General features: G+C 40.6%; 1 protein-coding gene and 1 long non-coding RNA gene across 3 annotated transcripts in view; one reads left to right on the top strand and one right to left on the bottom strand.

Annotated features, from left to right (window-relative positions):
• The window catches only part of LOC130154820 (uncharacterized), a 39,376-nt gene extending 28,990 nt beyond the window's left edge, over positions 1-10,386 (top strand). For both annotated transcript variants that reach the window (XR_008823864.1, XR_008823865.1), the window contains exon 3: positions 6,874-10,386. This is a non-coding gene — a long non-coding RNA (uncharacterized LOC130154820). The remainder of the gene's footprint in view (positions 1-6,873) is intronic.
• Positions 9,670-22,420, bottom strand: part of GFRA1 (GDNF family receptor alpha 1) — a 143,172-nt gene continuing 130,421 nt past the window's right edge. The window contains exons 8-9 of the mRNA XM_056351363.1: positions 13,637-13,693; positions 9,670-11,586 (exon numbers count right to left, since the gene is read on the bottom strand). Coding sequence (XP_056207338.1) covers positions 11,425-11,586; positions 13,637-13,693 — 219 coding nt within the window. The 3' untranslated portion in view covers positions 9,670-11,424. The remainder of the gene's footprint in view (positions 11,587-13,636; positions 13,694-22,420) is intronic.

Here is a 22,420-nt window from a genome sequence, read left to right as displayed (position 1 = left end):
TAGATTATTAAATGTTTAACTCCCATGACGAGCCGAGAGGGAGGGACAGTTTTTCTGCAGGTATGAGCAGAATCCTGGCTATGTGTTCGTGAGCTTTAATTTCATTTGACATCAGTCAAAGTCACAGAGTGAAGGACAGTCCCTTTCTAATAACGTCACTCAATATTTAGCCTACCTACATTTGTATTAATGATAAATCCCTCAGGCAGTGAGTTATGTGCAGCCATTGATCTGCTCAAAACAGCACTGTGGTATTGACAAATATTGTTTTGGAGACAAATACAAGCTAAAACTGTATTTATAGCCACCAGATTCTGACCTCTGACAAACAGGCAAATATCACTGCTCAGCCACGTTAATGCTACCTTTAAGGCCTCTCCAACCCAGAATGAAGCCAGTGGATGGCTGAATGTCGATTTCTTTTTTAATTTTTGGTTTTATGCTTGTATATCTGTGTGTACTTTGTGAGACAATTTTGCAACTGCCTCTCTTTACAATTTTTGCATTAATGTCTCTTTTGAAAGCAAGAGGGATGTGGCACACTTGCAAACCCAGAGATACATACCATCTGTTTAGCTAACCTCACTGAGGATGTTGGTGGAATGTTGTTCCTTCTTTTAAAAATATATATACAATAGCAATTCAGAGGATTGAATGCCAGGTCCTTCCAAAGCAATTGACTACCAGTCTTTATTTTATCATGCTGCAAAACATAATGTGTTTTTTATTAAAGACTCTGTAAATTATGCTTTCTACCTCAAAACAACGTATTTTCTAGCATCCTCTTTGGAAAAAAGAAAATAAACAAAAACAAAACAAAAAAAACAAACCAAAAAACCCCGTCTGCACAATTACTTCGGAGCAACATTTCCCAGTCCTTATTTTGGCTGGCTCCTGGCTGTTGCTCTGCAGTTTTCTGTAATTAATATAGATTAAAAAAAAAAAAATGGTGACGCAGAATTAGAGGGTGTAATTTGTATTTGGGGCCAAAAAAGACATGTGTATCACCAAAACAATTGAGTTTATTGTTACCAAAAAATTGTTTCAGGAAATCGTACTCCTGTCTCTGACGGTGAAGGAGAATTCAGCATGAAGCAGGCAATAACACAGACGGGGTTTATTGCCAGCACAGAGGAGCTGCGCGAGTGTCAGGGCTGGCCAATTGCTTGGGCAGAGTGGTTTGGAGAGCCGTCGGAACAGGCTTGGAAAATGTTAAGACTATATGTCAAAATCCAAGTCCTAGACAGCTGAGATCCCTACTGCTTTAATGGCACACTGAAACTGCCTCTCTAACAAAACTCCTAATGGGTAGCTGGCCAGTTTTCCCCCATCATGCTGCCTACTTTGAAGACGTCAAACCTCTTTCTTCATCTGCTTACCAGGGTGTCACTTCAAATGTCTCTGCATAACTCAACCCATTTAACTGAAATGATTCTATAAATGTCATCAAAAGTAGATAACCTCACTTACCTGGGCATCACTAGGCTTTCCTAACATTCCTACCAAAAGTCAAATTGCCTGGTGTGATGGGTGCTGTTTGTGTAACACCTAGCATCCCAGGACAGGGGAGAGAGAACACGATTTCTTCACGAGGACACTGGTCCTCTCTGTCACGACAACAGATTGATGCTACAAGGCATCATTTTGTCTTAATGGCATAATAGATACGTGTGGAAGAAGGGCAATGTGGCACAATGGCTTATGTCTGTGCACCTTCTAGGCAGACCTGTGGTACTTACTTACCTAGTTGGCCTTTGTCCAGTAAAAAGTAGCCCTGTTGCCGTCACCTCTCAACCCAGAGGGCAATTGTCAAAGGGACCCTATCTGTAAATAGCCACAATTAAAAGTTAAAAAAAAAAATCAACAAAACAAAACCTAAAAATCAAACTAGCCGATGACAGACACTAAAGAACCCATCTGGTCATGTATAGCTGGTTGCTCAGTGGTATCAAACATGGCTTGGCTTCATCTGTCTCTGGAGAGGCTGCTGCTCAGGGAGTTTGTCATGGAGCTGTACCTCTTGGATGGAGGTTTCACTGCTTCCCTCCCTCCCTGCTCTCCTCGTGGCAGCACAGAGAAAGAGGGAAAGCAGGTAGAAGGAAAGCCTAATGCTAACTCGCACTGTCAGATTTTGATTGCTTTTGTGCATCACATTCCCCAACTCTGTGCCTTTGAAATAGTTAAACATTTGGGTGATGGCACTGCAGAAGCTGAAGCACCTGCAGCACTTCATGTGCAGGACCCTAATAGCAAGCATGATTCCCAAATCCAAGCAACCTCAACAGCTAGCCCAGGAAGCCAAGCTGAGCTGTTGTACAGTCCCATACAGATCCTACCTCCAAAAAACCAGACGATCTGAGCAGCAGACGATGCTGGGACACCTAAACATCACCTTCTGGCATCACCCCATGCAAGTGTAGCCCCTTCTGGAGCTGCCGAAACATGACAGTGAACATGTAGGATGGTGACCGGCTGCTGTGTTAGTTGGGAAAGTATTTTCAGCCGTAAAAGAGCAGCCCTTTCGTCTTGGGTTATGTGCATTTCCTGCACTCCCATCTGTCCTTCTTGCATCCTCCCCTAGACTTTGCTTCCCCTCTCTGCGACAACAGCAACTGAAACTGTCTGGTCTTAAAATGGCGGGCGGCTCTGGCCTGCCCCTTGTTGTGCAGCAGGTTTTCCATGGCTGAGTGTGACTGCTCTTTGCCTATAATATACTCATTTGTTAAGTCTCAGTTTGAATATGAGTAAATGCTGAAATAATTTTCCTAGTTTCCAGTCATCGACACGAGCAAGTGCATCGTGAAAGCTTGTTTTTCCACCTTCCCTTTCCCCCTCCAGCACACTCTGCAGTTCCTAAAACAGCCCCCCACAGACCCTTTTGTCTTCAAAGCCTTCGCAGCCCTTTTGCTCCCATTATGCGAAAACAGGAGCAAGCCCTTTCTTTCTGGCCTGGCAGGATGAAGGGGTGGGATGGGTGTGGAGGCGTGTTTGCGTGCCAGAGAGTGAACAACTATGAATAGGGCCAGCTGGCCACTCTTGTGCCCATTTTTCCATCGTTTCCATCTGATATTCCCTGCTCATTGTAATTTTGCAGGCCACATTCACTAACACAAAAAGACTAGGGAGCAAGCAAATGCACAGATATTTAAAGGGAAAAGCTTTATTTCTTATTTTCTTAGATCATAGTGGACTGTAAAACAACAGGGAACAATGAGATCAACCTTTAATAAGCTTGTTTTCCTTTTTTTTGCAGTTAAGCTTCTTTTTTTTTTTTTTTTGGTATAAATCAAAACAGACCAACCAACCAGGAAATTTTTCTCACAAAAACATGCTTTTTAATAAAAAAAGAGAATAATGTTTATTGAGAGGAATTGTTTTCTGGATATGTACATTACTAATGCAGGAGGATTATGCTAACAGAAAATGCCAAACATCATGATTTGACTTCCAAAGTGTGGACGGTCCAAAGAGCAATGTCCTCAGAGCAATGTCTAAGTAAGTCAACAGGAACAAGTGAACAGCGTTTTTTTATTTTTTTACAACAAATTACCAGCCATTATGACTGAAGACCTGACACATAATAACCTGCAGTGAGATGTACAGAAATCCATAAGACAACATAGAATTTATACAAGAAGGTAACAGTGTAAGAATTTCCTCCATAAAATGGAAGCATGTTCTAGACAGATAGTTTTGGAAAAAGAGAAGGAAAAAAAAAAAAGGCAGGAAAATACTAACATTGGATAACCTCAGTTCACAGTGAATGCCAGTCTTCCTGGGTCCAAATGCTACCTGTTATCTTTCTCTGCATCCTTTCTGCCTACCCTCAATAAATCCTGTTATCATTGCAATGTAACAAAAATTACTTTTATCTGAGCCTTCCTCTTCTATTGCCTCTTCGCTGCAGCTCTTGTCAACTTGCACTTTACACAAAAAGTGCAAACGTAGACATACCCTCAAGTGAAAGACACATACACCTTCTCAGCATGAGTGGTACTAATTGCAGCTAATTATTTCAGCATTGAGTAATGCTACACAACACATTGTACAAACCCTGTTATGCAAACTCAATAGCAATAATTTGAGGAGGGGAGAACAAGGAGATTAATAATTGCCACCAGTTAAGTTTCCCATGGGCTGCAGTGCTTTGAAGCAATTTCTTCCCCTGCCTGCCTTTTGGTTTTAGTTTTCTTTTTCATCCAGTAACAGTGGAGGATACTCGGAAGAGGTAACAAGTTGATTTTTATGCCTCACTTCCACTGTGACCCTCCCAGAGAGGAGGCAATACGAAACTAAAGACCGTATTTTTTGCTTTCAATTTTCACTTCCACGTGCTTTTCTTTACAAGCGGTGTGTGACTCGGGCTCAGTCTGGGTTGCACACTCCCGACTGCCAGACACAAGCCACTGTGGGGCTTTGCTCCACCTCCAACAAGCCTTACAAACACTCTTTCTGAATTGACTTTTACTTAAGGGTTAAAGCCTTTGTCCCACCCCGAAGTATGCAGAGGATATCATTACTAATAATCAGGTTTGGGGCTATGGGAAGGAGAGCCTGTGTTCCCATCAGCTGCATTTTGGTTAGCATACCCCTAAGAGAATTGCCTCACCTCTCAAAAGGGGAACAGTTTCCATTGGCCAATTCACAAAGTCAAAGAAGAAAAAAAAAGTTTGATTCTCTGTCTTCTACTTAGTGGGACATACATACATTTCTATTTTTCAGCAGTGTACTCTCTGCAGTATCTCCCACTAAATAATAATGTGGTAAATGGTGGTTCCCTAAACAGTAATTTTTGCATCTGCAGTCTTTCTCATGTTTTTGATAAAAGCTTCCTTCGGTCATATACATCCTGCTCCATAAACATTATCCGGAGAAGACCGCGATGGTTTAATTTTATTTTGAAAATTACTCCAGAGTTTCAGATTTGCTGTCTTCTGTGCTTGAAGGAGTTTACATCTCAGTAAGGTTCAGTAAGTCTATGGGGTTCAGCTTCAGTACCTTTTAAGCTTTGACCAAAGGGCAAGTGCAGTGGTGAAAATCAACTTCACATTCTGCGCGGAGCAACTGAAGAGCTGGAGCTAGCAAGCCTGGCACGACTTACCTCTCGGCTTGTAGCTCTGGAAAGGTTTACTAGCGTGGTCTAAGTGAACTGTGCGCTGGCTAGACAGGCTTGGGTGATAAGCAGACACAAAGGCTAGGTATGACACAGACCAGCTCGTGCCAACACACCTCGCTAACCGGTGCATCTGTGGTCAGCCAGAAGAATGCTGCTGCCTGTTAGTGCCCACTGTAGTACCATTATCATGCAACTGGCCAGTAAATATGGACTGAGATTATTGACCTGAGATGGACTTGGGTTACTGAGACAGATACCAAGAACTGGATGGCATCAGCCAACCACTTCCAGCTCTTTGGTTCTCCCAAGTAGTTCAAGCAAATGAACTCAGGAAACGGTGGAGTGTGGGCTGTATTTCAGACAAAAATTAGCCAATAGAAGACGTAACATTTTTGCACTTACAACAGCAGGACTTTGAATGTTGTCTCTTACTGTCAAAGCAATGTCCAGCTGAAGGAGTCATGAGGAACTCTGTATCACTGGTAGCAACGCTGAAAAACTGCTTGACATGAGCTAGCCAACATGGGGAGTGGTCTAACGCCATGTCACCATCTCTAATTACTTATGTTTATCCATAACATCAATTTGTAGAGTGAGTGGCTTGAAGAAGCCTGAAAACAAACATGGCCTCATTTACTGGAACCTGAATCCCCAAAACTCTTGCTCAGTTTCATAAGGATTGAAAGTGCTGGGCAGGGGGTATTCCATGCTTTGGAAGACAGAAATCTGTGAGACGTCAATTATTTGCAGTATTTTGGCAGGAGGAATTTGAAAAAAATTGCCCTTGAATCTATGACTCATTTTCTCTTGGATTCTAGGAAATTCTTCTTTTGACAGATTAAAAAGAAGTGCAAAAGAACTAAAATGTGCTGGAATCAATAAAAGCAGGGGGAAATAGAAACTAAAAGGGGAACCCTTGTTGCAGTGAGATCAGGTGTGGCTGCCGTAACGTAGGCAGCAATCAGCAGTAAGTGCGTGCGTGGCAACGTTCAGCTCTTGGCACCTGGCAAAGGTGAAACAGCAGAAACTGCAGCTGCTCTGGTTAAATTCGCTCAGAGAACTTTAGTTAGTAGTCTAGATAATAACAATTTATAATACCACAATCTGTATCAATAAGAAATGCTGCTGAGAAATTGGTTGACTCTGTGCTCTTTCAAACTTCAGATAGTCTTTAGGACACATCTTGAATTTGTTGCTCTGGCTTTTATGAATGATAAAAGCATCTAAGTAGGAGTTGCAGGACTTGGCTTCTGACTATTGAGGTGACCATAGCTAATACGTGCCTATTAAGCATAACTGTCCCCTGAAGGCAAACGTATTCAGCTGAAGAGAACATGGAACAAGGAAGGGTGTATGAAAGTCAAGATAATACAGAGATAAAAACAGGAACTCATCACCCACCCTGATTTTACCTGAAAAATGGACCCATCAAAATTTCCCAATGAAACTTCTTACTCTTGAAAAAAAAATACTGTCTGGTGAGACTTTTATCTATTTGAAATTCTAACTGCAAAATACATTGGAAGTATTTAAATATTTCTAAAAGATTGTGACAGTTTAAAACTTTTTAATCTTTATTCAATTCCAAACTAAACTTTAAATTCCACCTGGGGAATAGCAAGACCGTGTTCTAGCTTGTTCTATTGAAACCAGTGCTAAATAGATAAAATATGAACTTGCAATTTCCTCTCCCTGTGAAAGTGTTGGTCATTCAGTAAAGATATATTCCTGATCACATTTTTTTTTTATTTTCACAGAAGCAAAGGCTGTAATTAAAAAAAACCTAGCCAACAAAAAACAACACTGAGTCGAATCTATAAAGTGGATTACCGTAGAATATGGAGAAAATGACCTTCCAAAGTTAAAGGAGAAACTGAAAGAGCCAATAATTGAAATGTCATAGGAGGAACTGAGCTGGTAAGAAAAAGCAAATATTTAAAGATGAGACATATTTAACAAGTCACTGGATTACTTTCTCTACCGAGTTCATCAGAAGCAAATATATTTCTATTTGATGTCAGCGACATCAGGTAGAATCTGACTAACCTTACGGGTGTACAACAGCCTCGGAGGCCTGTTTAGCTGAGAATAGTTTTGATGCAGAAGTTCCATCAGTGAATGTACATTTTTCAGTGAGGTAGATCCACCTTGGTGCTGAAGACAAGCAACTGGATTTTATGAAAGAAAGTTGTAATTGCTGTACAAATGACTGTTTGTTCTTCCATCTTTTACTGCTTGCTCTGAAGGAGCTGCTCTTCTAGCAGAACCCAGCTCTTTTATTGCAAGCTAAGTATGAGACACTCCTGTCACTTGACATACACATGATGTATGTCCCTTCAGGGAGCTGTTTCCGAGTTCTGCTCTTCTCTTTCACTGGTTTATCACCATCTCTCCTCCATGGAAATATCGTCATGATTAAGCCAACAATCAAAAATTAAAATTAGACTGAGATTTCAAGGTGATTCCTTCTCTGTTTTCTTCACCTCCAGCCCAATTGCACAGGCTTAGAAAAGGCGTATACTTTCACGTTTTCAGTCTACTGATTCAAACTGCAAGAAGCCTTAGATTGTGAATAGCTTCCTATTCAAAGGGTTGGGTCTTAGAAGGCCTTAATTTCATTTTTTTAAAAAGCTAGGAATAGGTCTTCAGACAGAGTCTATCTACACAATGCTTTGAAATGATTAAGAATTCCTGTTCCTCCTTATTCTTCCTAATGACACAGTGGGAACAAAGGTGTTCAATGGAAAGATGCCAGTACGCAGTGAGGATAGATGGACAGCTCCTGCTCCGTGCTTGGTACCTCCCTGCCCGTTCTCATGAGGCAGCCGGGACCTCAGGGAGACAAGTCAGTGAAATGAGGGCTGCACTCCTCATCACAGACCAAACCACTGTGCAGGCGGTATTCCCGCAGGATTGCTGCCCGCTGGCAGGCATCACTGCCTGCACTGGCTCTCCCGCCCCATGGCCATGGACAGCCCCAATTGCTACTATCTTCACTAGTATCTGACAGGTTCACCTTCAGCGCCTCTTTCATTGGACTAGCTTGTGGAATTAACGTATGTGTTCAATACTGCAAAATCTTAGCCATAAATGTCAGTTCAGTCTGATTTTTATCTTTATGTGCACTACTTTTAAGAAGAAACAGAAACATAATGATCAGGTTATTTAAGATGGCAGAGTACACACACTCCTAATAATACTAATAACAATGTCTGTTCCATTATATTAAATGAAAAAACATATTAGTATATGTTTACAGTAGCCCATGATTTAATTTACACACAAATGAATCGGTTAAATTTACAATTTAAACAGTATATCATCTGTATGTACATCCTAGCCTGTATTTGGACAGTTCCCACATTATTATTGTTACACTGATAAAATTAATGTATTAAAGGAATATGTAAAGCCCAGCCTAAGCGTCTTCATTGAGCACTCAACACATGGCATTTTAGTGACTGAAAGGGGGAAAAAAATTAAACAATTTGCATACTTCAGTACTGTAGCAAATGACTGCATTGACAAGGTCACCATGGTACATTGACATTGCCCACACCAGATCCAACTTCTAAAAATCCTCCAGTATTTGCACGGTGATGACTGTAAAACCTCATTCAGTGTCAGACTCTTAAGGTGTTTTCCCTCTTGCCTGTTTAATAAGCAATTTATTTTTTTAATTAAGAATTCAGTATGCTTTTAATTTACAGAGGGAAAAAAGCTTGAGTGCTCTGGGTTTTTTGTGGTAACATGGCTAGCTGTATTAAATGCCATTTCTTCTACTATGCACATAACTGTATCTCCAATGGTAGCTCTCAATGAATCAGATAACCAGCAATTTCTTTTGTAATCAGAACCTAATTAGGTTGTTGTTTACAGTATCAGTGATCAATAGCTTTTATTCCGGATCACACTGTGTCAAAGCTCTAATAATTGGTATTAAATGTAACAGAGATTCTGTCATCAAACCAAATGTAAAAAAATCTTCAAAAAGTATGCACTATATACTGGGAGGTTATTAAAATTCCCAATACTGCTTAAAATGTTTAATGTGTTGAATACAAATGATATTTTAAAGAAAGTTTTGTGGATCAAAGATGGAATTAATAATTGTGATGCTTATGAATTTGTTTTGAAAATATTTTTAATGGATAATGTCAGACTTTTGAATTATAATGCTATGTTCATTAGTATTTCAGTAAGTTATACTATCAACTCCTTTTGACATAAAAGAATTTTATTTATTTTTTTAAATCATGAATCTCGTAATCTTTTTTCTGTTGTCCCAAGATTTCAATAATTTGATTAGCTTCTACAGGAAGAGCAACAAGAACCACATGGGCTTTGCTGGTAATGATGTGCCATATATTTCTTCTCCAAAAGCAGCCCTGTTGCCTTTGAAAGTAATTTGCAGTTTCTTATCAGCACAGAATTAAAGAGTAATATTGTTTAATTTGTTATGTCCAGTGGCACAGAGCATCGTAGAATTCTACCACGTACACAGTGCTTTGAAACCCGTATTATGAGACCATAATCAAGGGTACATAAATGAATTTCAGAATTTATGAAAGTGTTTATTATTAGCTAAGAAAAAAAGCAAAAGATGAACTTGTCAATAGGTTTAATGATCTCTTAGTAAGACGTGAATTTTGCACACTCCCAAGCTTCACTGCAGGTTATAAAACAGCTATTCATACTTTATAGTTGAATTGCAAATAACTGATCTGGACATTTCAGAGCAGGACGGGGCATCATTGTGTAAGTCTCCATGCAAATCTGTAAATTCAACATGATGAACTCCTTGCTTGGTGAAGTTATCTTCTACTTTCAATAGAAACAAAAAGTGATTACTGTTGATAATTTAGACAAAACTGCTTGTAACAGTCAACAAGCCATCACAGTAAGGTATAAAGACAGCCCTTAGGAGAAATGCTGCCCATGTGATGACATTTACAGCTTTAAAGAATTCCTTCTAGATACCACAGAAAATCACCGTGAGCCAGCACAGGCTGTCAATGCCACTGAATGAAAACCAAAGCGATCAAATCATATATACCAGCAATATTGCCATCCAAACCATTAAAACAATTTATGGAACTGGTCTTGCAAACAGTTCATCATGTCAGTGATGCCAAGGTCTGCAGTAGGAACTGCCAGGGTGCGAAAAGCCTGTCAGAGGGGTGAGTGTGCATGACGCTGCCTTGTAATTGGATCAACCATCCTTTTGTGTTGATTTTAGCAGTCTTAGAAATAAAACACAGTTTAAATGATATTCTACTACGTCTTTTCCCTCTACAATGTTGTGATAAGAGAAGTAAGGCATGAAGTTCCTGTACTTTTTTGAGCTGACATTATCAGCTACGTATAAACAGATAATGCTGGTTTAGTAGAGCAAATAAATTGTATGTCATTTGTTTATTAAACAAACAGTATCATAACTGGACTATATTACCACAATGGAAGCATAGACGACCATTGACTGTACAGCTGAAACCCTGTAGCAAAATTTGTTTCTACCGTTTATCCTCAAATTTAAAGAAATAGATCTTTATCAAGCTTTCACAATGGCTGCTTCTTGTTAATTTAAAGAATCTCCACCCTTGTTAAGGCTAGATGATTATAATTAAGAGATAAATGTACTGTTAGAAAGTTCTATGCCACACTCTATTTTTATGAGAATATAACTGAAAGACGTACATTACACCTGTATGTGAATTATAATGGCTTCTCAGCGGGGAACGCAGAATCACTTACAGTACGTAAACATTTAAAGAGGAAAATGCTAATACACTGAAAGAGTTTAACATCAGTAGCAATTTATCAAGTGAAGAAGTTTCATAAAGTCCACTCTCTGGGAGAACATTCACCATTAGACAAACACCTGGCATCCTTGATAGCCTGAAGTTCAATCAATTTGAAAACCAAAACCATTCAATGAGATAAACAGGATCTTAAGAAAACTGCCATCCTCCTTCTCTGGTAAAAGCCAGAATTAAAATAATTATTATTAAAATAATCCAACCAGGTCGCTTTACAGGCAAATTTACACACTGTCTCTTTAAAACACTGCATGCCCAAAAGCCTTTTGGGTTTGGAATGTAGCACTGCACCAAGTATTTCACAAAGCCTCTAAATATCACAAGAAGCTTTTTTAGAGAGAGAAAAAAAAAAAAAAAATCCAGCTGACTGAAACTGTTCTAGCAGGAGTGCCTCAGCTTAGCTCCCAGATCTGGAATTCCAGATAAACAACAGAGGACAGGAAACAGATTTTTTTTTTTTTTTTTTTAACACGTCCTTTTGCAATGCAGCTACAAGACGACTGATGAGCTTAGGAACAAACAGAGTGAGAGTGCAAGTGTCATCAGAGTGAGCGGTGTGCTTAGATAGAAGCTTGTAGGAACAGCAGGTGAATTCTCCGAAGATATGTGACTGGTGGAGACTCCTGCTGCGTTGTCTTTCCCAATAGCATTCTGCAAGACACAATACTTCCCTTGGTCACCATTACACATTTCCATTGCAAAATATTTAAATCTACTTCTTGAAATTCATCTTTTGTTTGTGTCCCACCCTCCAGTTACCTATATATCACCGTCACAGATGGAAAGATACAAAAGGCCAAAAAAACCCCATACGTCCAAATGACAGTATTTTAAAGCCAGTCCAAAGGATAAAAACACCAGTTCAGCACAATTAAAACAAACAAACAGATGTAAGCATAAAAAAAAAATCCCTGCTTTAGCAATGGTTCCATGTGTAAAACCTACCTTTTTAAAGTAAGACATTTTTTTTAGCAATCTGTGTTTACTGGCAATCATGCAAGTTTATTTTAAAAAGCAAATGCAGGACCCACAGAGAAACTGCAACTTCGCTACTGTCAACTGAACAACGTTGTTTGACAGCAAGTTACTTCTGGATAACAATAAATAAATTCTAATCCATGGGATCAGAAAAAACAAAGAGGTTTTTTAAAAAAAAAAAAATTATGAAAATTTCCTTTCCACACCTTTTTCCCTTAATTGCTGCATTATTTACATTCCTTGTCTTCTTTGCTACCAATAATTAACCAGTATGTATGTGCAAGTACAGATGGGCAAATTATAGCAAACCATTTAAGGAAGAAGTGCAGCAGGAATATCAGCCTCAGTAAAAAGAAAAAAACCTAACAGGCATAATCACAGAAGTAGAACAATTTAGACTCTGAAGGTCATTAAATCCAACCTACTGCATGCAAAGTTGCTCAAAACCTGTCCACTCAGGATTTGAAAATCCCCAAGGATGCAGCTTCTACAGACGGGACAAGCCTCCCCCATCCTGGAGAGGCAATGGGCCATGGAACTGGAAGTACCCAGACAACCAGATACAAAGAACGAGCACAGAGCATCAGTTTCCACAGAATCTACAGAGCCAGGGAGGCATTCATGGATAAAACTCCATGCTATTCACTCTCTTGGACATCCCTGCTAGGACTGGCTAACTGGAAGGCCTTGAGATGCGAACTGTTAGAAGTGGTGGAGGCATTGGGGGAACGATCACAATATGCTTTCTTATACTCAACCCTGTGCATTTGCTTTTTGGAAACATCGTAGGCAGAGTATGGGATAAAATGGACCAGTAGTTCTTACGGTAAAGGTATAGTTATAAAGCCTTCGTGTAAGGTCTTTTAGCCCGCACAACATGTCCACAGATCTGTTAACATCACTGCACTTTTCCCTCACATGTTATTAGGCTTCATTCTAGTATCTACAGGGATTTCCCCAGAGAACCTAAAGAATTAGGAACGGGCTATAGAACTGTCATCATTTAGAAGAACTGAGCAAATCTGGACAGGTGAAGGACAACCCCGAGAGATATGGTCACATCTTTCTGTGGTGGCTTATGCCTGTACAGCTGGTCTTGCTCCAATGCCTAGGTCATATGCTTCCACATTGTAAAAATTAATTTATGTACGTCAGTAATTATTAAGCTTCCTGAGAGACTCAGTGCAAAGGATGTGGACTGACAGACACGGAAACTGATGTAATGTTCACCTCTGAGAGGGGGCCTTGGAGGTCAGGCTGAGCAAACTACTCAAACCACACTGGAGGTTCAGGTCTCCTGGGGCTGTCAGTCTGTCTCCTGAAGTATGAGCATCACATCTCCTGATGTGAACATCATGCCCTAAATTTTTCATTTTTGTTAGCCACAGAATGATGTCCAGTATGATTCTGTATATTTGCTAAAAGTCATATTATCTTGTGTTCCTGTAGCTTATTAACTAAGTATACTTGTTAGCTGCAATGGTAATTACCATCTGCCTAAACATGCACCACCCAGCTATTAAAATATAAAGTCATCAGAGGCCACTTTGAGCCCAGCTTTGAATTTCTAAGATCATTCTTTACTACATTATGGTATCCAAACATAACAATACCAACAAAACTTTAGTGTTGGGTAAACTCATTATAATCTTGACAAACTTTGAATATTTTGTATTATGGGGACACACCTGCCCTGTGAAATATACAGGATCCACACTCTTACCTCATTAAGACAGAGCTCTGTATCTACAGATTCATTGGATTTCCGCTTCTTCTGTGCCTATGAACAAATGCAAAATTTATTCCCTATACAATTTATACATACAGCAGCACAAAACAATGAGATAAATTCACATGGGTTGTCACACTCCTATAATTTTGACAGTGACTTGCACATGATTAGCAAATAAACTCTCCAAATGTAACTCTATGTTTTTCAATAACATTCACATTCTATCTGAATTTACAGCAAAACTTCACACCGTCAGCTAAGGGTACTTAGTAATTACAATTATGAGTGCATTAACTGCAGAGAACATGTTATGTTGTGTGGCCCCTTAAAAATGGTGCTGGATCTTCATGAGAAGACATGAAACATGACAGTTAATAATTACCATAATACCACTGCATCGTAAGAAAAAAATATATCGTATGCCTCCCTTTTAGGAAAACATACAACACAGCAGTATTTTACCCTTGATTATTTTTGCAATTTCTCCAAGTATTATTATGAAAATATAATGTTAATATACTGCATGGCTGCCACAGTCTCTTCTAGAAAGTTACAAAAAGAACATTTAATGTCTTTTAACATATATACCTGTAAGTCAAATTGAGCTGTTTGCTTATATTGCGTTCAATGATTATTTTACATGGAGTATTATTAAATGCAGGAACATTTCAAATGATCAAAACCAAAAAAACGAATCTGCTCTATCTTCAGCCCTCTCTTATGATGAGCAAGCATCTGTTGCTATTACTGTGTGCTCTTCACATTGACTCAAGTAAGAAACATTTCTGGTGGCAGCATCACACGAAATGAAAGCAATAGTGTGTATTCTGGCTAGCATCACAAGGTGTTTAATATTTCCATTGCTCAAGTGAACGTGACTGGGCTGTGAGTTTTCTGCTTCCCTACAACAGCAATATCAATCCTCGTGGTGCTGAAGATGTTTTCAATAAATGGTGCTGTGGTTGATTTAAGTACTTCAATGATTCTCAATATGATTTCTTTCTTTGTGCATTCCAGAAAAATAAGCAGCGCTCTTTTATAGGAGCTACTAGTGTTAAATGTACAATCACGTTGTACACCAGAAGACATGGATTTATACTCTGAAACTACTGGCTGCACTGAGCCCACCCAATACTTCCACCTGAAGTTTTGTTGGAATTGCAATTTACTTTCTGAAAAAAAATGAGGATCTGAATCTCACTGTGTTGCCTTCATTTTATACTGCAGAATCCCACTGGTTTTGGCAGAGATGGACTGGACTAAAGCTGATGTGAGGAAGTGCTGAGCATTCTGATTTCATACCCTCAAAAAATTCAGTTCCATGTATGACTATTTTATTTTAAATGAGCACCATTGGTGCTACCTATGGATAAAAAATAGTCTTCGACCTAATTACTGATTTTAGAATCGAAATGAAGAACTGAACTTGTCATTGGGAAGCACACTCTGCTTTTCATGACACTTTTATATTTATAAACAGATATACTAGAGATAACTGAAAAACTAAACCAGCTGGGATTTAAGAGAAAGACAGCTTAGCTATAGTAAGAACGCACACCGTATATATGTTGGTAGTTTTCAAATATACAACAAAATAATAGCTCAATTCATTAATAACCCCCCCTCCGTGAAATCTCTCTCTTATATACCCTTTCTTCTAATTAGTCCTATTAAAGTGGTCATGGTAAGCATAAATTAAGCTATCTAAATGGAAAAAGAAATGCCTGGAAGTAAATCTGCTACAGCAAGAAGCAACACAGTGAAGCATGCTTGCAGTGGTGGTGGTATTCACAGGGGTCAGGAAACTTCTTTTAGGGGCAGCTGGGTAGATTTCAACTCCTAAACAGCTGCCTCCAAGGAGATGGGTAAAGAAGGAGAAACTGGATTTCAGTCCTGATTTTCTTATGTCCTAAACACCCGTAGTACATTGAATTGGAATGTGAGGCTTCAGATTCAGAGGTTCAGATCTTGACAGTGCTGTAACGATTATACAAGCTTCGTTTTCTTAGTTTGTCATTCAGTGCTAAACTTCCCAGTCCACAGAAGCATCTGTCTATTGGAAACACTGTGCTTTGCTGCTTACGCCTGCTTTGGATTCATAACACTGTGCAAACTACAAGTCTACGCTTGGTAGTTGGTCTCAACACCAAAGTTAGAATTTATGTTCTTTCTATACTGTGTTTCTCAAATGAGAAAAGAGGAAAATATCATTATTTTGTCTGTATGCAGTAAAGTCTTCTTTACTTCATTCAGCCTGATAAACAATAGAGTGCAGCAGCTAAAACATATTTACCTTAGAGAACACTATTTTAAGAGTACAATCAACACCTAGAAACAAAATCAACATAAAAAAAGCTTTTCCATCATTTTGATCAATACTCCCTAGCTTTCATTTGGAAGGTAATGCTTCTGTGTATCCATATACTTATTGTAGTCATTCTAACATCAACAACACTTACTCACATGCATTCTCTATTATGAAGTCCTCCTTTCTTAGAATTGAAAGGTAATTTTAATAATCAGGCAGGCTTTTCTCTTATCAAAACAGAAAGGACAATATTTTCCATTTAAAAATACAGCAAAAACACAACCTCTTTTGGTGAGGTGAAGGCAAAGGGAAAGAAAAAACTATTATTTTGAGTATGAGATGAAACATTGTATGCCAAGTTTCAAATTGGAAGAGTACATTTTTACTGTTGAGTTATAAACCTGTAAAAATGGGCTATAACAGAAATGCTGGCATGGGCTACAACAGTGCATCACTAAATCACAAGTAATGGAAAAAAACCTGAAACAACCTACATGTTGAAGAGAGTGCTACAGAAAGCGTATGCCCTTTAATTACAATCTAAAGGGAAAACTCTTCCTGCCCTGTTCTTGGGCAGAAACGGCTCCACTTTTAGCAGAACTGCTGTATTTGTGCTAGCGAGTAAACACCTTATCAGAGGTAAAAAATCAGGGCTTGGAGTTTATGCTGATGGCCTTGGTGGAAATACACCCAAGACAGGGAGTCATGCATTTGAATTATGAAGATTATCCTCAGCCATCGGATATTTACTTTACAACATCTCCCATTATCCTAAAAAACCCAAACCAATATAAATGACTGCCCATCACGTACAGCTGCAGACCATTCTGACAGGGAGTATCTACACCATCAACAGATTTGGGAAATAAGAGTTGCTCGTTATGCAAGATGCAAAAGATTCACTGCCAACTCCCATCTCAGGCATCCTACATGCCTAACATACAAGCAAGAAGGTACCTTCAAATGTGCTAGAAGTACCTAATGACACAGGAGTAAAATAGCACTCACAAACGGCTCGTAAGTCTGTATTCAAACTTATATTTTTTTGAATTTTAATATATAAAGATCTTATCTGGTGACACAATGATCTATGGGAATTCTATCATTAAACAAAAAACAAGCAGGGCTGGGCTCATAAAAACAATAATTAAAAAAACAGTGAAAGAAAACCAGCTTAAAATAACTGGTTAAACATATGGAAAGAGGTATGAGTTCTTGTTGTCTACTGAGGTAAAATAGAATTTGCTAATGACTTGTATAGTCAGCTGTGACATGCCTCTGACTGTAAAACAAAGTTATGTAAGACAGGGTGACACTCACCCCAGCTTCGCAGGGAGCTATAACCCAGTAATGTGGGCTACTCTGACAAAGCTGCCCCCATACTGCCAACAACCTTGCACTCACTTAAGCTCTTCTATTCTGTAAAAATGAACACCTGATTTTACAGAGAATCTTAGCACTGTCATAGCACAAGCGACAGATAATATTTAGAGATAATCGTATTCGTGCATCTCCTGAGGAGCTTCAGTATCCTATCAGTTAGATGCAAAAGACTTGTTTTGGTCTTCACAACCTGTAGCTTTTAGTATTAGACTAAAGTGTTGAACTTAGTCCAAGGCTGGTAGAGAAACACCAATGTCCAGAAAAGAAAAAATTCTCATGATCAGAAGCAAGATTTTATTTACTTCTTTTCTAGATAAGAAAGGCAAATCAGGACCAGCGGAGGAGCTAGTGGTTGTCTGAAAGGGACAGAGGAATATTGCTTACAGAGGTATTTCTCCCCCAGAGCACTTGGTGGACCTCCATGTTTCCTTTTAATCCCAATGCCTCCTAGACGAGTTCAACCATATGGCCTTTCTCAGACACTCACTACCCTAGTCTTATCTTGCCCTGCACTTAATAACCATCATAAGATCCTCCCAGACCTAGTAATTCTCTGCTTCCCATCCCCCAAATCCCTTGACCTCCATCCTTTGCAGACACTATAGCCCTGAATTTATTCCCAGAAATGCTATCTTGCAATTATGCATCCAGCTTCTACAAATCATAGCACTACATGGTTAATAAATGCATTAAACACTGCAGCAGTATCTCACCAGGAGTCAGTATACACATTATTTATGGCTTGTCATCCAGCAGTATTTTTATATATCCACTACAGCATGCATATCTCTGTTACTCACAGCAAGAAAGAGGTCTGACTTGGGATGACTCCAAACAGAGGTGAGCTTTAAATTGGCGGGAGGGGAGGAGAAGCATGTTAAGGGAAGTGAATGTGTTGGATCTGAACGTAAACAGGCACAGAGGGAGCATCTGAACTCAGAAACCAGCCCCTTGCCCTTAGCTACACACTTTGGGCCTTATGTGCTCTATGGAATGTATTGCTTAGACATTACAGTGAGAGACAACAGAAGTATTGTTACGATAGATAACTGCTATGTGGGTTGTTTTTTCAGCTAATTTTAATCAGCATGCTTTTGTCCCCTCCTGAGATGCCTGGTTAGTTATGCCCATGTTAACAAGTCTTTCTGAAGAGGGACAGATCTCCCAGAATACATCCTTCAAATGCCCATGCTTCTGAAGTAGCTGTAACAAATGAGGGTGCTTGTTCTTTTTGTTCTTCTCTTGTGTTGATTAAAGAGATTTACTATGCAACTAACCTGTTTTTCCAACAGCAGGACACAAACAATAAGCAGAGAAACATACAGACTGTAAAAATGCAATCAATTTAACTCTCCCATGCTCACTAAGTGGTCGGTGCATCTATCACAATTGTCAATAGTATTTTCTTACTAGCACAGTAGTACTACGCCACACTGGACTATAAATTACTTTCAACAGGGAAGATAAGCAAAGTGCAGGTCAGAGACACAGGCCACTAAAATGAGGATCCAATTCAGCACAGAGTAATTTTGAAACCCATACTATACCAGGGTGCAAAGCTATTTAAGCTATAAAAACAATCAGCTTTGCACAATCCTGTAACAAAATCAGATATCTTTTTCTGCTTTTTGTTGGTTGGTTTGTTTGCTTGTTTGTTTCCCTCTGCTGAATCATCCCTCAAGGTACAAGCTTGGGGCATGAAATCATTGGTCATCGTTATTCACAAAAGCACTACAGTTCTGCCATCCCACTTTGTCGAGGGAAGAAAGTATCTTCTAGAAACGAGCATTACCAAGACACTGCTGGCACTAGTCTCAAAAGCTATGTAGATAACATCCAGCACAGTAAGAATCAAATCGTAAGTTTTTCTGCTGAGGGACATTCAATAAAGCAATCCAGTTATCCCCTCGTGCCCAAATATGTACTGGAGAAACACACGCAGCATTTTACCAGCTGCAGCGCAGTGCCATGAAGAGTTTATCGGCCAGTCCCTTCAGATCCTATCACTTCCCAGCCCTAAGCTCCTGTCCCCCACAGCTTTGTACCTGTCCTAAAATCCCAGTTTGTCCCCATTCTCTTACAGGGGTCTTGTCTAGCTTTCCCCCCACCACTTCGCCCCAGCTGGGCAGGGTGCTGGACCCCAGGCAGCCCTGAGCACCGCGGGACGCCCTGCCCGCCTTCGGGCTGGGCCACCCTCTGGTTTGCCAGTTCCAGCATCAGAAACCAGGAGTGCAGCCCCATCCCCAGCCAGCAAACAGCTGCTCAGGGGGCAGCACCGCCAGCGACAGAGGTACCCAGCCTCCCTTCACAAAGCCCTGGCCTTCGCAAGGGAACACGCACAGCATTTAAAAAGTCCCCTTATCCCTCAACATTAACAGATTCTTGCTGGGCTTGAGTGCTTCAGCATCAGAAACAAGAAATAGAGAACAACTTTAAAGCTGGGAGGTTTGTTTTCTAGTCAGAAAAGGGAAAAAGGGATGGTGAGTCTCCTGAGATCATTTCCACTCACTCCCTCAGGAGGAAAGGGGGTTGAAAAGAAGTCTTCTTCACCCCAGGGGCAGTCTGGGGGAATCTTCAGGGAAGAGGAGCTGGGACAAGCGCAGGTCCCTGTTCTGCTAAAGCCAGCTTTACAGCTCTCCAGCCAGCACCGAGGGAGCACTGCCCAGGTGCTCTCCCGGACAGGGCAGGGTGGGCTGGGAACAGCGTCTCTTCCCCAGGTCACTGAGTAATGATGGATCCAATTAGCTCCAGTCTAACAGACGCTGCAGGTGCCTGGGCCTCTGGGCAGCTGCAGATGGAAACACACTTAGCAGCAGAAACCACTTCAGGAATCTGAGAAACAGGCCTAAGAGTTAATAAAGTCTGATATGGAGAGAGGAAAACCTCCTCCCTCCAACCTGTTAAGTCTTTAGATTGTAAGAAATTTTGACTGGAGGGGAGAAGAGCTGGGAGTAATCCCCCCCAAAGGAGCAGAAAAGAGCATGGGAAGAAGGAAAGATGACCTGTGCTGTATAAATTATTGCTGGACCATTCCCAGATCCTCAAGTTAATAAAGATGAGACCTAATTAGCTCCATCTCTCACTCCACTTATATGGCTGGGATGATATGGCACAAAAACAGCGTAACAGCAATCTGAAAGGCTTTAGAAAAAGAAGATCCTATCAGAAACACCAAACTGATCAAACAGCTTACAAGGACCAGGCACAGAGATCTTCAAACATTTCAAGCAATGAGTGACCCAGTGAGCACAGCACAAAACGCGACACCCAGCCAAGACAACTGAACCGACTGACTTACCTTTCACGGCCATACAGTAACTCGCTAACAATTTTGTTTTCGTGTTCAGTCATTCATTTAGCTGAAAAAATGAATGTCTATAGTCCCAGATTCTTGCTTCCTATTTTTAGGGGATATTACGCAATTCTCCTAATATGGTCTATTTATGGGTTTGCCTCAAGCAAATATTTTTGCATTAAGAAGGACAGAGAAGAAAACAGAATACTAAAATCATAGACGGAATAAGTTTTATTAGGTTCATATCTCAATGGCTTAGGCTGCCTAAGTTTTCTTCTTTTTTTTCCCCCCTATACTTATAAAACTGAACAGCCATGTAATCCAAAGTCAAGTTGTTTGGGATTTTATTATTAAAACCCATTTCCCTGATGATTCACCACAGCTATCAACCCAGTGCCACACACAGCAGTTACAGGTAGCATCTGGCTCTTGTGCACTGTACAGCATCTTAAAAAAAAAAAAAGCGGCACGAACACAAAGCCATTACAACCCCCGTTAAAAGACATCCTCCGCTTTAAATTTTAAACAAAGGTAAGCCACTGAAGAACTACAGATCCCACACAACACTTCCCCAGGCTGGAGTGATTGCCCTTGCGTGTCTGAATATGCAAACAAAGTTGTTCTGTTTGGCAGCAGGCGAAGTACCTACCTCCCCTATTAGACCGGGCTACGTGGTGCACTGGAGTGTGATGCAAACACTCCTGAGCAGCTGTCAGCCATGGCTACTAGGGAGCTAAAAGCAGCTCAGCCAGAACGGCACAGTCCTGCATTGCGCTAATGAGCCCTGAAAAGAGGCACCATACCACTGCAGCCACCGTGCTTCTGCCCTGCATCCCTGGCCTCCAGGTGTGCCCTGGCACGTAACTGCTGCCACAGCGCCGCTGCAACGTGCTGCTCGCTGCTGGGCAGGCGTGCACGACTGCTGATCCTCGCAGGCCAGTTCTCCTTCGCACTCTCTGCTGAGAAAAAGGGGAGCCTCCCAAGCTGAAAGCAGAGTGGCAGGGAGAGAGCTCGGTAGGGATGCTCAGCCCATCGGTCAGCCGCATGAGGCACCCAGCTCTGAGCTGTCAGTAGGTGGAAGGGATTAAGAAAACAAGGTCACACCACTGCCTCCACACTCGGGAAGCAGGACCAGGGGTGCTGTCCTCTGGTTCTGCAGCTGGAAGGAAGGATCAGGCAAGCTTGCTTGAACACCAGGCTGCATGAGGCCTTGAGCACTATGCATTACAGGGAGCTTCCGTTCGTGTGATGCCAACCTTAAGCAACTGATATTACTGCTGGTTTCTTGAGCACCACGTTCACTCATAAATTTTAAAAGGGAAGGGAAGAGAACGACCGTGAACATCTGCTTTTGATTAAGTGACTAAAAATCTTCAAGACTTTTCTCTTATGAACCATATGCGTATGCGCATGTGTGTTGTGAGGACTGGCATGGTTGCGCACAGAAAGAAAACACAGAAAGCCTTCAAAGGGTCTCAAAACCACTCCAGATAACAAGCAACTCTGCTGCAATTACAGAGAGGCAAAAGCAAAGGCTGCAGGTACTGAAGTGACCTTGCACAGAAAAGCAGAAGACACTAGCCACCTAGCTGAGCACCAATTGCACAGCTATGCCCTCCCTCCTCACTTCTGTTTAAACATTTCAAGCCCAATGTATTCGCTTCCTTACGTCCAGTTACGTGGCCATGCCTGTACCCCAGTCCCATTAAATCATGACATGATTTAGAGACTGCTTTTTTTCATTTAAAATAATTCAATCTTCAGCAGCTGTGATTCGGATTAATCAGTG

Source organism: Falco biarmicus, chromosome 9 (assembly GCF_023638135.1).
Source record: "Falco biarmicus isolate bFalBia1 chromosome 9, bFalBia1.pri, whole genome shotgun sequence".
NCBI lineage: Eukaryota > Metazoa > Chordata > Aves > Falconiformes > Falconidae > Falco > Falco biarmicus.
This window is presented reverse-complemented; position numbering and strand designations above follow the sequence as displayed.